The sequence below is a fragment of the Humulus lupulus genome, chromosome 6 (genome assembly GCF_963169125.1).
Source record: "Humulus lupulus chromosome 6, drHumLupu1.1, whole genome shotgun sequence".
Classification (NCBI taxonomy): Eukaryota; Viridiplantae; Streptophyta; class Magnoliopsida; order Rosales; family Cannabaceae; genus Humulus; species Humulus lupulus.
In genome coordinates, this window is record NC_084798.1 from 9,781,073 (window position 1) to 9,794,343 (window position 13,271).

At 38.4% G+C, this 13,271-nt stretch overlaps 2 protein-coding genes across 8 annotated transcripts; one reads left to right on the top strand and one right to left on the bottom strand.

Moving 5' to 3' along the window:
• Positions 1-5,204: 5,204 nt before the first annotated feature.
• LOC133781620 (probable CoA ligase CCL12) lies at positions 5,205-9,256 on the top strand. Its single transcript, XM_062220669.1, has 14 exons — positions 5,205-5,461; positions 5,664-5,793; positions 5,865-6,124; positions 6,216-6,417; positions 6,627-6,667; positions 7,054-7,182; positions 7,267-7,340; positions 7,426-7,646; positions 7,736-7,830; positions 7,917-8,133; positions 8,254-8,379; positions 8,516-8,614; positions 8,703-8,909; positions 9,020-9,256. Exons 1-14 carry the CDS (start codon positions 5,205-5,207, stop codon positions 9,131-9,133), a joined length of 2,172 nt encoding a protein of 723 aa, XP_062076653.1. The 3' UTR covers positions 9,134-9,256.
• Positions 9,257-9,476: 220 nt separating this feature from the next.
• LOC133781619 (pentatricopeptide repeat-containing protein At5g11310, mitochondrial-like) lies at positions 9,477-13,014 on the bottom strand. 7 transcript variants are annotated; one of them, XM_062220668.1, is made up of 3 exons: positions 12,749-13,014; positions 11,965-12,077; positions 9,477-11,461 (listed from the first exon to the last, which is right to left on the bottom strand). In XM_062220668.1, exons 2-3 carry the CDS (start codon positions 12,052-12,054, stop codon positions 9,755-9,757), a joined length of 1,797 nt encoding a protein of 598 aa, XP_062076652.1. In that variant the 5' UTR covers positions 12,055-12,077; positions 12,749-13,014; the 3' UTR covers positions 9,477-9,754. The 7 variants fall into 7 exon arrangements, 6 of the variants coding, with proteins under 6 accessions (XP_062076652.1, XP_062076651.1, XP_062076647.1 ...); XM_062220667.1 differs by having other exon boundaries at positions 12,738-13,014; XM_062220663.1 differs by lacking the exon at positions 11,965-12,077 and having other exon boundaries at positions 9,477-11,569.
• Between the last annotated feature and the right edge of the window lie 257 nt (positions 13,015-13,271).

Sequence of the window (13,271 nt, forward strand, 5' to 3'; positions counted from 1 at the left end):
TCGGTTGTACCGGGACAGATGATCCCTAGGATCTGTATTTCCAGTATAGGCAGTGAGGCTCGGCATCTTGAACCCCTTGGGCAATACGGCGTCCAGGATGTGCCTCGCGCACGGCTCTTTATCCTCTTCGTCGGAGTCAGTGTCCGCGCCTTCCTCTTGCGGACCAGGCGATCAGTGACCTTTTTTAATGCGGCCATTTGCTCCATGAGCATCTTGGCCGTGCTATCCTCCAGGGGGATTCTCTCGTTCCTCCTGTCGTTGATGTCGTTCCTGAGGTCGCCGCCTCGAGGGAGGATTTTTTCCTTGCGGGCCCGCTCCTTCCGGGCATTCAGTCCATCACGTAAATCTACCCGGGAAGTGTCGTCCCCTGAGCTGAGAGCGTGACGATCCTCGCGGCGAGATCGTTCCCGGCGGTTCTTGTTGACCAAGGCACTCGGGTGCAAAGACCTTTCCCGTCCGTTTGGCCCTGGGGCGTGCCGGGGCTGCTCGTTCTGTGGCCGCGCTCCTTGCGGATCGATTGGGTGGCCTCGTCTTGGGACGAGGCGCACCTTCTCTTTCCTAGGCAACGGCCGTGAACGTGCCCCGGCTTTCTCGACGGGGGTGGTCTTCTCTCGGGTCTTCCGTCGCTCCTTGTCCGAGACTCTCGGAGCCGTGTCGGGAAAAGGCTCTGGGGGACGGATCGGACTAGCACCCCTGAGGCCCCCGGCTTGCTCTTGGGGAGTGGGTTGTTGCGTTTCTGGAAGCGGGCCAGCTGTGGGGTTGGCTGCTGGGCCCTGTGCGGCCATAAGTGCCTGTAGGGCTCGTAGAGACTCCTGCACCCGGCGGTGTGCCTCTGCCTGCTCAGCCATCCTGGCTTCCTGATCCAGGATTTGCTGCCTTAGTCTAGTCACCTCCGTAGCCTGCTGATCGTCGCGGGGGATTCCAGGATCCACGGCTTCATCGTGATACTCCCCCTCGTTCTCCTCCTCGTAGTAATCTTCTTCGTTTTCTACTTCGTACTCTGCCCCACCCTCGTAGTTTTGCGACTCGTCTTGGTGGGATGCCTGAGGCACGTCCTCGGGCGGGTCCAGAGGAATGTTCTGAGAAGGCAGCGAGTCCCCGTTGCTCTGCTCTGGATTGGTAGGGTCGAAGGTGGTGTGTCGTGTGTTCACCATCGTAGTAAAAGGCCTGACGTTGGCGCTAGCCTCCTTCAGCTCTCAATGAAAGCACCAAACTGTTAACCGAGATTTTCGGCAACTATATTAATGAACAATATTTACTGATAATAATACTGAAAGTAGAAGATCGACACGGAGTTTTTACGTGGTTGAGGCGTTAACTTTAGTCCACGAGTCTATATATTAGAGCTAGGAGAAACTTTTACAATGGAGTTTTCTAGCTATATCTGAACATAGTTTCTGCCTTCTTTTTTCTCTCACCTCCCTTTACATTGTTCTACAGCTTATATTTATAAGCTGAGGGGAATACCGGGTCTGGGCCGGATCCGACCCGGGCCCATCAGAGAAATGAGTACAAGGGGCCTTTCTAGTGGAGGCCCAATACAAAGAGATATACAATACACGAAATTCAAACCAGCTAAGGCCCAATTGGTTGACCTGAGACACAAGCTTCGCCCGACAAAACGGCGCTTTGGCTCTGACCACTTTGAGTCACGAGGCTGATTCAGGAGACAAGACCGGTCAGGGTACTTGGCTGCGCAGTCCTGACACATCAGTGAGCAATCCCGAGGCGACCCTTTCTGCAGGCGAAAAGTGGGGGACAATGCCCATGCGAAATGAGGCGGCTTCAAGATCCTGGGCGCTTGGCCCTTCAACCGGGGAGGAGACAATCCAGGTTCGTTTACCTTTAGCCCGCTTTATTTACCATAGGCCCGGACCACACCAGGATCCGGGACAGGAACGCGTAGGCCGCGACGGTCCGGGCACTCTGGACATCGCCGGGACCGTTCTTGCTGAGGACGAATCCGGAGGGACGTCCCGGACCCCTCCAATGGGCCCGGTCTGGAGTCCCTGGTCCGTACCAGTCCCCTTGGGCAATATTCAAACCAAGGGATCTTGGGTCGGGCCCATACGCCGATCTGGTCCTCTGACCGTGGGCCAGGGCAAAGGCCCAAAGCCCCTGCAGGAAATGGGGATAACAACAATAATTAAAAATAAAATACGGGTTTAAGTACTAAATTTTTTTGCCAAAAAAGTTTAAACTTTTCATTAAGGTTATAAAAAGGTTTACATGAGATCCCAAAACGTTTAAAAAAATACATAATCACAACTATAGTTTACAAAATAGTCGCCCTATACCTGGCAGGTGTGTACAACAATCCCATAATAGCCTTGCCATCATGACCTATTGTTAGGACTAGTTTTGGTATGTTTTTATGGCGTGTTTTAAGATGCAATTTTAATCTTTTATTTTGTTTTGTGCGATATTATGCCGGTGTTTATTGTGTTTTCAGGATTTAGTGTGGTTATGAAGGAAATAGCTTGAAATTTGAGGAAAAATGCTTAATTCTTGAAGAAACGGTGTTAAACGGGCTAAGGAATGGAAACTAGGCGAAATGGGGGGTCAAATTGATGATTTGGTGAAAAGTTGGAATTAGAGCCGCAACTCTATGGTGTAGAGTCGCAGCCCTAAGGGTTTCAGAGAAGAGAAAAAAAATATGTCAGCATTAGAGCTGCAGCTCTATCAGACAGAGCTGAGGCTCTATTAAAATCAGAATTAGAGCTGCGGCTCTATCAGGAAGCGCTGCAGCGCTACAACATCCAGAGACAGAATCCAGATCGTAAAATGCACTAGAGTTGCGGCTCTATCACATGGAGCCGTGGTGCTAGTCCGTACGGAAGCCAAATTTAGGGTATTTTTCAAGGGCAATTTTGTCCTTTCGCACAGAATTAATTATGGATTATAAAAGCTTTCTTAATGACGTTTTTAAGGGGAGATTAACCCTAGGAGACGACTGAAGGCACATTGTGGAGGATTGCAAGTGGAGTAGAAGAATTCATCCCAGTTTTCTTCTTTTCTACTTTGAATTTCTGTATTTTGGATGCTTTTTATTTCTTTTATGGTTATTATGAATTTGATCATGAACTAAACTATTTTTCTAGGGTGTTAATGGACTCTCCTAAACCTTTATTTTAAATTAAAGCAAGTTTTATGATTTCAATTTCATCTTGTGATTTATTCAATTTGAATCTAATGCTTGTGAATGATTGATCACCATTGACATGAAATATATGATTTTGATTCAAAATCTGAGAAGTGAGAATTGAATATGCTGGAATTGAATAAACATAGATTTCATAGTAGGACGAGAGTACCTGTGTGGTCTGTGTAGTTTTAGGGTTGTTAATCTTAATGTCTATCTTATGTTTATTTATCACAGATATATAGAAAATTTGCATAGGATTGAGACTTATATATCCTAGTACGAATATAAGTTATTATTATTGACCTGCCATCACAAGAGAAGAATTGAATAGTAAGATTTGTGTTAATAAGACTTAAAGAGGATGGTTGATGAAATTGATTGCTCTAGTTTTTAATCCATTGAATTTTCTTAACGTTGTTTATTTTCAGTTTTTGAAATTAATTTCATATTTTTGTTTTATAATTTTAGTTAATTCTTGAGACTCAATTATCGTTAGCCAAATAGAAATAGGAGTTAAGTCTTGGTACTTAATATACAGTCCTCGTGGGAACGATCTCACTTACTCTTTATTACTTGTTACGATTACGTGCACTTGCATATCGATTTTACACAACACCTACATTATACATGTTTATCGTCGAATACAACCCATGCCGATCAATCACAGATAATTATAACGCAATCAGATGTAATAAGTACAAATATAAAACGAGTTACATAACCCTAACTTAAACATTCAAGTATAATGTCATAACTGTTCGCATATCAATATTGGGGCCAATGTCATGCTCTATGTGCATATACTAGTTTTCTTACCTCGAGTCACATGCACATGTTACTGTTATGAGAAACTAGAATCAACATAATACCATTGACAATATGCAGTAAAAGTCTACTCACAAAATTACAAATTAAGATCTCATGCTAATACTATTGTTATGAGAAATCATAAATCGACACTATACCATTTTGGCGATAATGCAGTAAAAGACTACTCACAAAATAATTAAATTAATATAAATTATTTTTTTATAATTACATAAAAAAAAAAGCTTGATTGAATCTATATAAAATTAATAATAAATACTAATTGCATTAACAAAATTATGAAAGAAATAATAAAACTCAAATATTAGGCTTTGAAAATTATTTATAAAATAAATAGAGAATACAAAATACAATGTTTCAAAATGAGAAGAAGACACTTTGGTTGAGAGGGAAGCACATGAATTGCTAATTTTTGTTGAAAAGAAGACACTTTTATTAGTTGAAAATGAAAGAAGTGGATTGCCAATGTTTGTTAGAATGAGTTGTAATTGACATCTTTTATTGGTGGAGAAAAAATTCCACCAATAAATTAGATTGGGTTTGACCTCTTCAAAAACTTTCTTCATTTTCTAACACTTTTATCTCTTTTTCTTTTATTCAACAAAAAATGAATCATTTTCCTACAAAATCAAATCAAATCAAATCAAAATTTAATATTTTAAATTATAAATATATCACATTAATTTCATGAAAATATTAATTAAAACTTAATTTATTTTAACAATTAAACCCAAAAAATGTGCACTTTTGACAACGAATTAATAATCAAAGTACTTAATCATATAGGAGTTTCGAGAAGCTACAAATTATATTTTTTATGTTTATTTTATAATTTTTTTAAAGTGGAGAATTTATATCTTTTAAGTAGTTATTAACATTTTCACTTAACGATGAATAATGATATAATATAAATCATCACAGCGCTCGGAGAATAATCTTTTAATGAATAAATTATTTTCATGTGATTGGAATTTGGATCTTCACAGTAACCAATGCTAACTAAAAGACAAGGGACTATCTTGATACTAACAAAAACTACACACATCGAAATGACAGTGTCATTGTCATCAATTATGATAAGCCAAACTTTGAGTTAGCTAAAAAACAAGGGACATTATTGATACTATCGAAATGATTGACTAATTGAAGAGTTTATGACTCAAAAATGGAATGCACAGAACCTGTGCTTTAAACTTATCTGAGAGAAAGAGAGAGAGAAGAGAAGAGAAGCATGTGTGAGGTGGGAGTAGAGGACTTGGTCAAGGCTGGGCTAAGCACTGAGGAGGCCAAGTATTTCCAAAGGGTCCTTGAAGATATAGTGAATGGAGCCAAAGGGTTGGACCCAAGTGAGGTCTGGAGAGAGGTGGTGGCTCGGAGACTGCTCAAACCATCACACCCACATGAGCTCCACCAACTGCTTTACCACTCTGTCTATGCCAACTGGGATGTCTCAACCAGAGGCCCCCCTCTCTACTGGTTTCCTTCTCTGTAATCTCACAACTTAATACTTCACTTTGACTCTCTTACTATGTTTAATTAAGTGCTAATGTATTCAAAATTTAAAGAAACTCAGCCTCTTATGTTTGATGATTGCAATAGTCTAAATTTGCTCCTCTTAGCTTAACACACACAATTTAATGGGCTGAGATAAACTTAATCTATGCTAACTTCTATGTTTTCCATTTCTAAGACATCAGTCGAAAAAAACGAACTTGGGACGTCTCATGGAGAAGTATGGTTCAGAAGTTTTAGGGCCTTCGTATAAGGATCCCATAACAAGTTTTAGCCTCTTCCGAAAGTTCTCTGTTCAGCAACCTGAGGTACAATGCATATTATTTACTTTAAGATAATGCTTACTCAGTGTTAATCTTTTTGACATGGTGCTTATTAGGCATACTGGTCAATTGTTCTGAAAGAGCTTTCAGTTTCATTCCAAGAAGCTCCAAAGTGTATTCTAGACAGTGCAGACAAGTCAAAGCGCAGCGGATCATGGCTGCCAGGTTCGGTTTTGAACATTGCTGAATGTTGCTTGTTGCCCACTTCATATCCAATGAAAAGGGATGATAGTCCTGCAATTGTATGGAGAGATGAAGGTTATGATGATTCTGAAGTAAATGTTCTAACACTGAAGGAACTCAGAGAGAAAGTAATGTATGTATGCTCTTAAATCAGATTCATTCAAGTTCTTATGTAAACTACTCTTGATGTTTTCATGGTCATGTTTCTATGAAATGATTCTCAGGTTGGTGGCGAATGCACTTGATGCAATGTTTTCAAAAGGCGATGCAATTGCAATTAACATGCCAATGACAGTCAATGCTGTTGTTATATATTTGGCAATCATACTATCTGGTTTTGTAGTAGTATCCATAGCTGATAGCTTCGCTGCAAAGGAGATTGCTACTCGCTTGCGCGTGTCAAATGCCAAGGCTATCTTTACTCAGGTTATTTTTTATATTTGTAGAGATAGTTTGTATGTTTAGAAAAATGTATTAACTGTTTTGTTTCTTCATTAATTGGTACACTATATATGAAGAAAAGCACATTGAGAGCAACCTGCTAATATGTTCAAACATACATATACATTATTAGAAATTTTCACTAAGCATTTACTTGTCTCACAGTAGTGTAATCTTTTCAAATTTGTGTTTAGGATTTCATACTGAGAGGAGGCCGCAAATTTCCACTATACAGGTATAATACTATACCAAAGACTGCACTTTATTGAGAAATCTATTATAATAGACAATTCATAACAAGTGAAATGACCAACTGAAAATGAACATTCTAAATTCTCTTCAAGTAAAAATTAACATAATAGGTGTGACTGGAGCCCTTGCACCTATTCCAATATGTGAGTGATTTGAACTAAAGAAACTTTATGCTATAAGTTGGGAACATTTCACTATATAAAAGGCTGGTTTGAGGCAAGTAGAAGATTTTTTATGTAATGTTTATTACAATGCAAAGTCTAGAATTTGTGTGAGCTTTTCTATAAGCCTTTGAGTTCAAGTTTTTTATTTGCCGTTCTTATGCTCACAAGATGAATAGCATGCCTCACCTGTTATTCCTTCGTGCAGTCGAGTTGTCGATGCTGCACCGCATAAGGCTATTGTCCTCCCTGTGAATGGCAGTAATTTAGGACTTCAGTTAAGAGAACAAGATATATCATGGGAAGAATTTCTTTCCAATGTTAGTAACCAAGCAAGGTAATGCATAACAAGACTATATTACTTGACATATTTAGGACAGTCTTTTGAATTTTTCCAGACTAATCTCTTCTTTTGTGGCAGATCGAACCATTACACTCCATTTTATCAGCCTGTAGACTCTCTGATAAATATACTATTCTCTTCTGGAACCACAGGTAAAACATTTGTTGATATATAGTTAGTTTTTAGTATGTTTGAGCCTCTTTAACCTCAGTTTCTTTATCTTCCCATATTCCTTAGGAGAACCGAAAGCCATTCCATGGACACAACTTTCTCCGCTTTGTTGTGCAGCTGATACATGGGCTCATATTGATGCTCAAGTTGGAGATGTTTTCTGCTGGCCTACCAATTTGGGATGGGCGATGGGTCCAGCTTTACTATTCTCTTCATTTCTAACTGGTGCAACTCTTGCTCTTTACCATGGTTCTCCTCTAGGCCATGGTTTTGGAAAATTTGTTCAGGTAACAACTGCTGCAATAGTTTCCATCAGTGACTTGGTTTATTCTTACTTAAACACTTTCACTAGAACTTCTACTTGATGCGTGTCCAGGATTCAGGTGTGACTATTTTAGGCACAGTTCCAAGCCTCGTTAAAGTTTGGAAAAGCACACAGTGTATGAAAGGCCTGGATTGGACAAAGATAAAGTAAGAAAAATCTTACAATTCAAACTCTTTTATGGTAACTTTGCTTGCTTGACATGGAAGTATGAACCGATGTATAATATGTACAGGGTGTTTGCTTCCACCGGGGAAGCTTCTAATGTTGATGATGACCTTTGGCTCTCTTCACAAGCTTATTACCAACCCATCATGGAATGCTGTGGAGGGACAGAACTTGCATCATCTTACATACAAGGAAGTCTAGTGCAACCACAAGCTTTCGGAGCGTTTAGCACAGCAGCAATGACAGTTGGTCTTGTCATTCTTGATGAAAATGGAATTCCTTATGTAAGCTGGTGTTGATTAGTTTCCAATTTCAAGTACCTGTCACTAGACCATATCGCAATTCAATTTTGTTATGCTAATAGTAAAATAAAAAAAATAAAAACATTTTGATCAACTTGGCAGCCAGATAAGCAAGAATGTACCGGTGAAGTTGGCTTATTCCCTCTGTACTTGGGAGCAACTGATAGACTACTCAATGCAGATAATGAAAAAGTCTACTTTAAGGGAATGCCTTTATATAATGGAATGGTAAGAGCTTAAAATTACCCTTTTCACTTTTCTTTGTAGAGAGACCAAGCTCTTTCTGTGTTCTTATAATATAAACTACAGTAACCTGTGGTTTTCTGAAGAATCATATTCTAAAAGCTGACACATGTATTACCAGAGTCTTAGGAGACATGGAGACATCCTCAAGAGAACTGCTGGAGGCTTTTTCATAGTACACGGCAGGGCTGATGACACCATGAACCTTGGTGGCATTAAGGTATAATGAGCTTAAACACTTATGATCATTCCTCTCTTCAATTTGAATTAGTCCTTTAACTTACTACATTGATATTCTTGATTTGTAGACAAGCTCTATCGAAATTGAACGAGTATGCAACCGAGCTGATGAGAGTGTCATGGAGACAGCAGCAGTTAGTGTAGCTCCAGTCAATGGAGGTCCAGAACAGCTGGTTATGTTTGTAGTTTTAAAAAGTGGACATAACAACAAAGCAGAAAAGCTTAAGAAGAAGTTCTCAAAAGCCATTCAGAGCAATCTTAATCCGTTGTTTAAGGTTTGACTCTCATTTTCCAAGTTATTATATATATATATATTTATTTGTTTATTGCCTAGTTTTAATTGCTTCTTCATTTGTGTGATTTTCCAACACTTGGATTATAACAGGTGAGCTTTGTGAAAATTGTTCAAGAGTTTCCTCGAACAGCATCTAACAAGTTACTAAGGAGAGTTCTGAGGGACCAAATGAAGCATGAACTGCTGGTTCGAAGTAAAATTTAGTGTAAACATTGTTGACTCTGCTGATTACATATATTAACCAATAACCAATGTGTAATGTGATCAAATGCTTGGAATTTAAATATTCATATGATAATAAATTATAAAATTTTCATATTATAAATATTTAAACAGAAACTGAGAAAGTAGACATTATCTAAAACAAAAATTATAATTTTGTATAATGTGTGAATAATTTATATGCTATTAATGTTAATATCTGATATTTAATTATAGTATTTATAATAGTGAATGATGATATATGGACAAATTCTTTTTATGGCACATTCTTAAAAGTGAAGACAACAATGATTAAATGAAGTTTACCAGAAAAAGGAGATGAATATGCTGCAATCAAAGGGCCTTTAGTTTACCCTGTTTTTAGAAGTGTAGTTGGAGTTTAAGGAAAAAGGAGAGCAACTGCAACACTACATTATAAGGTTAAAAACATGGAATAAATAAACCAAAAAAAAAAAAGTGCTAAGAACAAGGACCAGTTACCCCGAGGAGAGAGCTTCATCCTTGATTATTATTATACAAAGAAATGATTCTCAAACTTGTCCAGTTACTCTTGCACCCTTTCCCTTTTCGTCTCCCCAAGGCGGTAGAGAAGAGAGCGAGTTGCTATACTTTCTTCTTAATATTCTCTATCAACGGGTTCGCTGTTGCAACAACATTTTTAGACGAACCTCGATATTTAACTAATTCTCTTGGATCCTTGCAAGTTTTCAATACAGTCGACATTGCTTCAGCTTTTCGAAGAATGGAGGATCTCCGCGCACGAGATGCGTTTCCATCTTTTTTATAAGTATCTGGCAACTTCGTAGAGTGGGGAACAGAAGACATCAGGCCACATACTTTCCGTGCCATCTCAGTCATTCCTTGTTTCTTTAGTTCATCATTTAGTCTTTGGAAAGTAAGATACTGAGGAACTATGCCCCTTCTGATCATATTTCCAAATTCCAAACTCGCCATTTCGAATTTTCGCATATCACAAAAAAGATGGATTAACATTGTGCTTGTAGCTAAGTCCATATCACATCCCCTGGATCTCATTTCTTCAATAACTTGAACTGCCAACTCAAGTTTCCCATCCTCACACAACATCTTTAACAACCGATGGTATGTGAGTCGATCAGGAGAATATCGAGATTCAATCATCTTAGTATACAAGTTCATTGCTTCCTCAATTTTTCCCAACTTTGAAAAGTACTTAAAGAAATAGTTATAAGTTGTTGGTGTTGGGACGAATCCCCGACTTATCATCATCTTGAGAATCTTACTTGCCCCAACAAGATTTCCTACCTTGCAAAAACCCTTCACCAAAGAATTGTATGTTGAGATAGTGGGTCCTGATTCCAGAACAAAAAAGCGCTCCATCATGCCCAATGCCTCCTTGAACATCCCGGCTTCCCCCAGCGCGTCAATTATTGGGTTATACACAATAGCATTCGGCTTAATTCCTTCTGCTTTCATCTCACTAACTAGTTCAATTGCCCTTTCAGACCGACGCATTCGACAGTAACCTTCGACAAGAGTACCGTATGTCACAACAGTAGGCTTCACACTCTCCTTTTTCATCTCCATCCAGAGTCGCTCTGCGTGTTTGAGCTTCCTCATTCGAAACCAACCATTCAACAGGATGTTGTAAACTCGAATCGACGGAATCCAATTTGAGTCTGACTTCTTTTTCCTATCAAAATAAGTTGAAGCATCTCTAACATGCCCTTCCTTGCAAAGAGAATCCAACAAAATCTCAAACAAACTCATTTCTGAACCCAAACTAACAACTGTAGTCAAAGTACTCGCAAATTCAAAAGTTCGAACTGCAGATTCGGGCATACCTGCACGACCATATCGTCTGATCATGATCACAAACGTATCCACAGAAACCAAAGCGGGTTCATCCTCTTTGTCAATTTGATCCTGAATCATAGACCACGCTGAGTCAAACTCCCTAGATTTCGCAAGTACATTGACCATGGAGTTAAAGAGCGCAGCAGATGATTGAAATGTGGTTTGCTTCTCTGCCCAAAGAAAGAGCGAGTACAATAACTTGGGGGAAGAATCAAAGTGGTCGACCACAGTTTGTAACAAACTTGAATCAAGCTTGATTCCTGTCCTGTCCAAGGCATCATGGAGGGAAGGACCAGAGGAAATGTCAGGGTTGGTAACGAGCTCAGAAACCGTGAGGAACTCATTCTGAGAAACTTTAGTGCCTAAGTCAGGAACCGGGGCTAGTTGTGTGGCTGGCGGAGTGAGGATGTCGTGAGGCCACTTGATCAGGGGCTTGCCAGGTATGGACAGCCATGACTGATCGGAGGAGAAGAACTGCAAGTAGTGAAAATGAAAAGGTTTGGAATTAGGATTTGGTCCAAAGAGAAGAGGGGTTAGTGGGATAGAGCGGCAACGTTTGAGAACCATGAACATGAATTACACCTGCAAAATATAAACAGTGCAAATCACATAAATCACTTTGAAAAGAGCAAAGTGTATATTTGTTATAAATAAATTGAAAAAATACAGCACAGAAAAAGAGCAAGAACCATCCACATACATCTAGCCACATTTGTTCATTTGAAGGAAAATGCCTCCTAAAAAAAGGAGAATACCAGAACATGCCATTAAAAGCCACAAAGGCAGCAAACATACAAGCAAAGCAACAGAGAAGAAGCCAAAGTCTAGAACTAGATTCAATCCAAGAAAGAGATAAAAAAAAACTACACCATGTAACTACAACACACCACTACAAAATTGACGTGGGATGACAGTTTTAACATAATCATTGAGCATAAAATAAATGTTAACTTGTTCTTTTAATTTAAATTTGATACCATAATCTCAGTCATTTCTTCAATTAATATGTCTCTGTCAAAACAACGCAAAGCTTGCAAAATGAATTTAGCCACTTTTGTCTTTTCCATTTTAGCCTTGAAACACTCATAACCTAACCAAAAATAAAAATAAAATAAAGGTCAAACAAAAACTAGTTGGTACAATGGCTCAAAACAAGAATCTAACAAAGAAAACTGTACCATTACAATACCTGTCAGCAAGAGGTAATAACGCTAATAAATAGAGGAAAACCAAGAGTAATTCATAACATGAGTCAAAGTCACTAAATATCAATATTGGTGGTGATATTGCGATCCCTGACTCTCTCCGCTACGAAACAATTCCTTAATAGAGACGACATAGTGGAATATTGTGGGCACAAAAGAATGGAAAACACACAACCAAGTCATCTACTACTACACTATATTACACAAAAAGTATGGAAAACACACAACCAAGATCATGACATATATATAATATATTCTCTGAGATATTCTTAATATTCAAACAAACAATCAGTTCAAATATGCTTAAAATTCCCTGAGACATTTTGTCAAACACCTTGTGTGCTTTTGAATTGAAAAGCTGAGCAACATAGAAGACGTGAAATCAAATGTGCAAATGAATCTTTTCAGCAGAAACATATAAACCCATTTCAATGGAAACAAGAAATTAAGCAACATATAATTATAGACCACAAAATATATTCACATCAATTATTCACAAGCTATAAACCCTATCTAAAGCTTATCGCCATTAACAATATTATCACCTAAAACTCACTACTCAAGAGTCAATATCTGTTGGAGTCCACAATCGGAGCTTGTCGAAATTCTCGACTGGAGCTGGCTTCAAGGAGAACCGGAGACAAAGAAGAAGACCAGAAGAATTCTCTGGCTCTGCTGCTGCCGTGGTGCCTGTACAGCCTCTGCCGTGGGAAGACCGCTGCCGAGAGAGAAGAGGGAGAGAGTTGAGAAGAGGTCGGCGTTGGGATGGAGAGAGTCGAGAAAGACAGAGGGACTGAGGGAGAGATATCCTTTCTTTGCCGGTTTTTTTTTTTAAATTATGTAAATTTTTTTTTGTTTTAAAAAAATAAAAACACATATTCTTATTTATAAAAATTATAATATTTTTTATTTGAGTTAACTTTTGTTGATCTTAATATGTATTATTAATATAATATACTTAATTAATATTAAAATTACAATATTATAAAAAATTTAACAACTAATTAATATTATTTTTTTAATTATTTAAATAAATAATTTTCAACTAACATCTATATTTATTGTTACAAATTATTAAT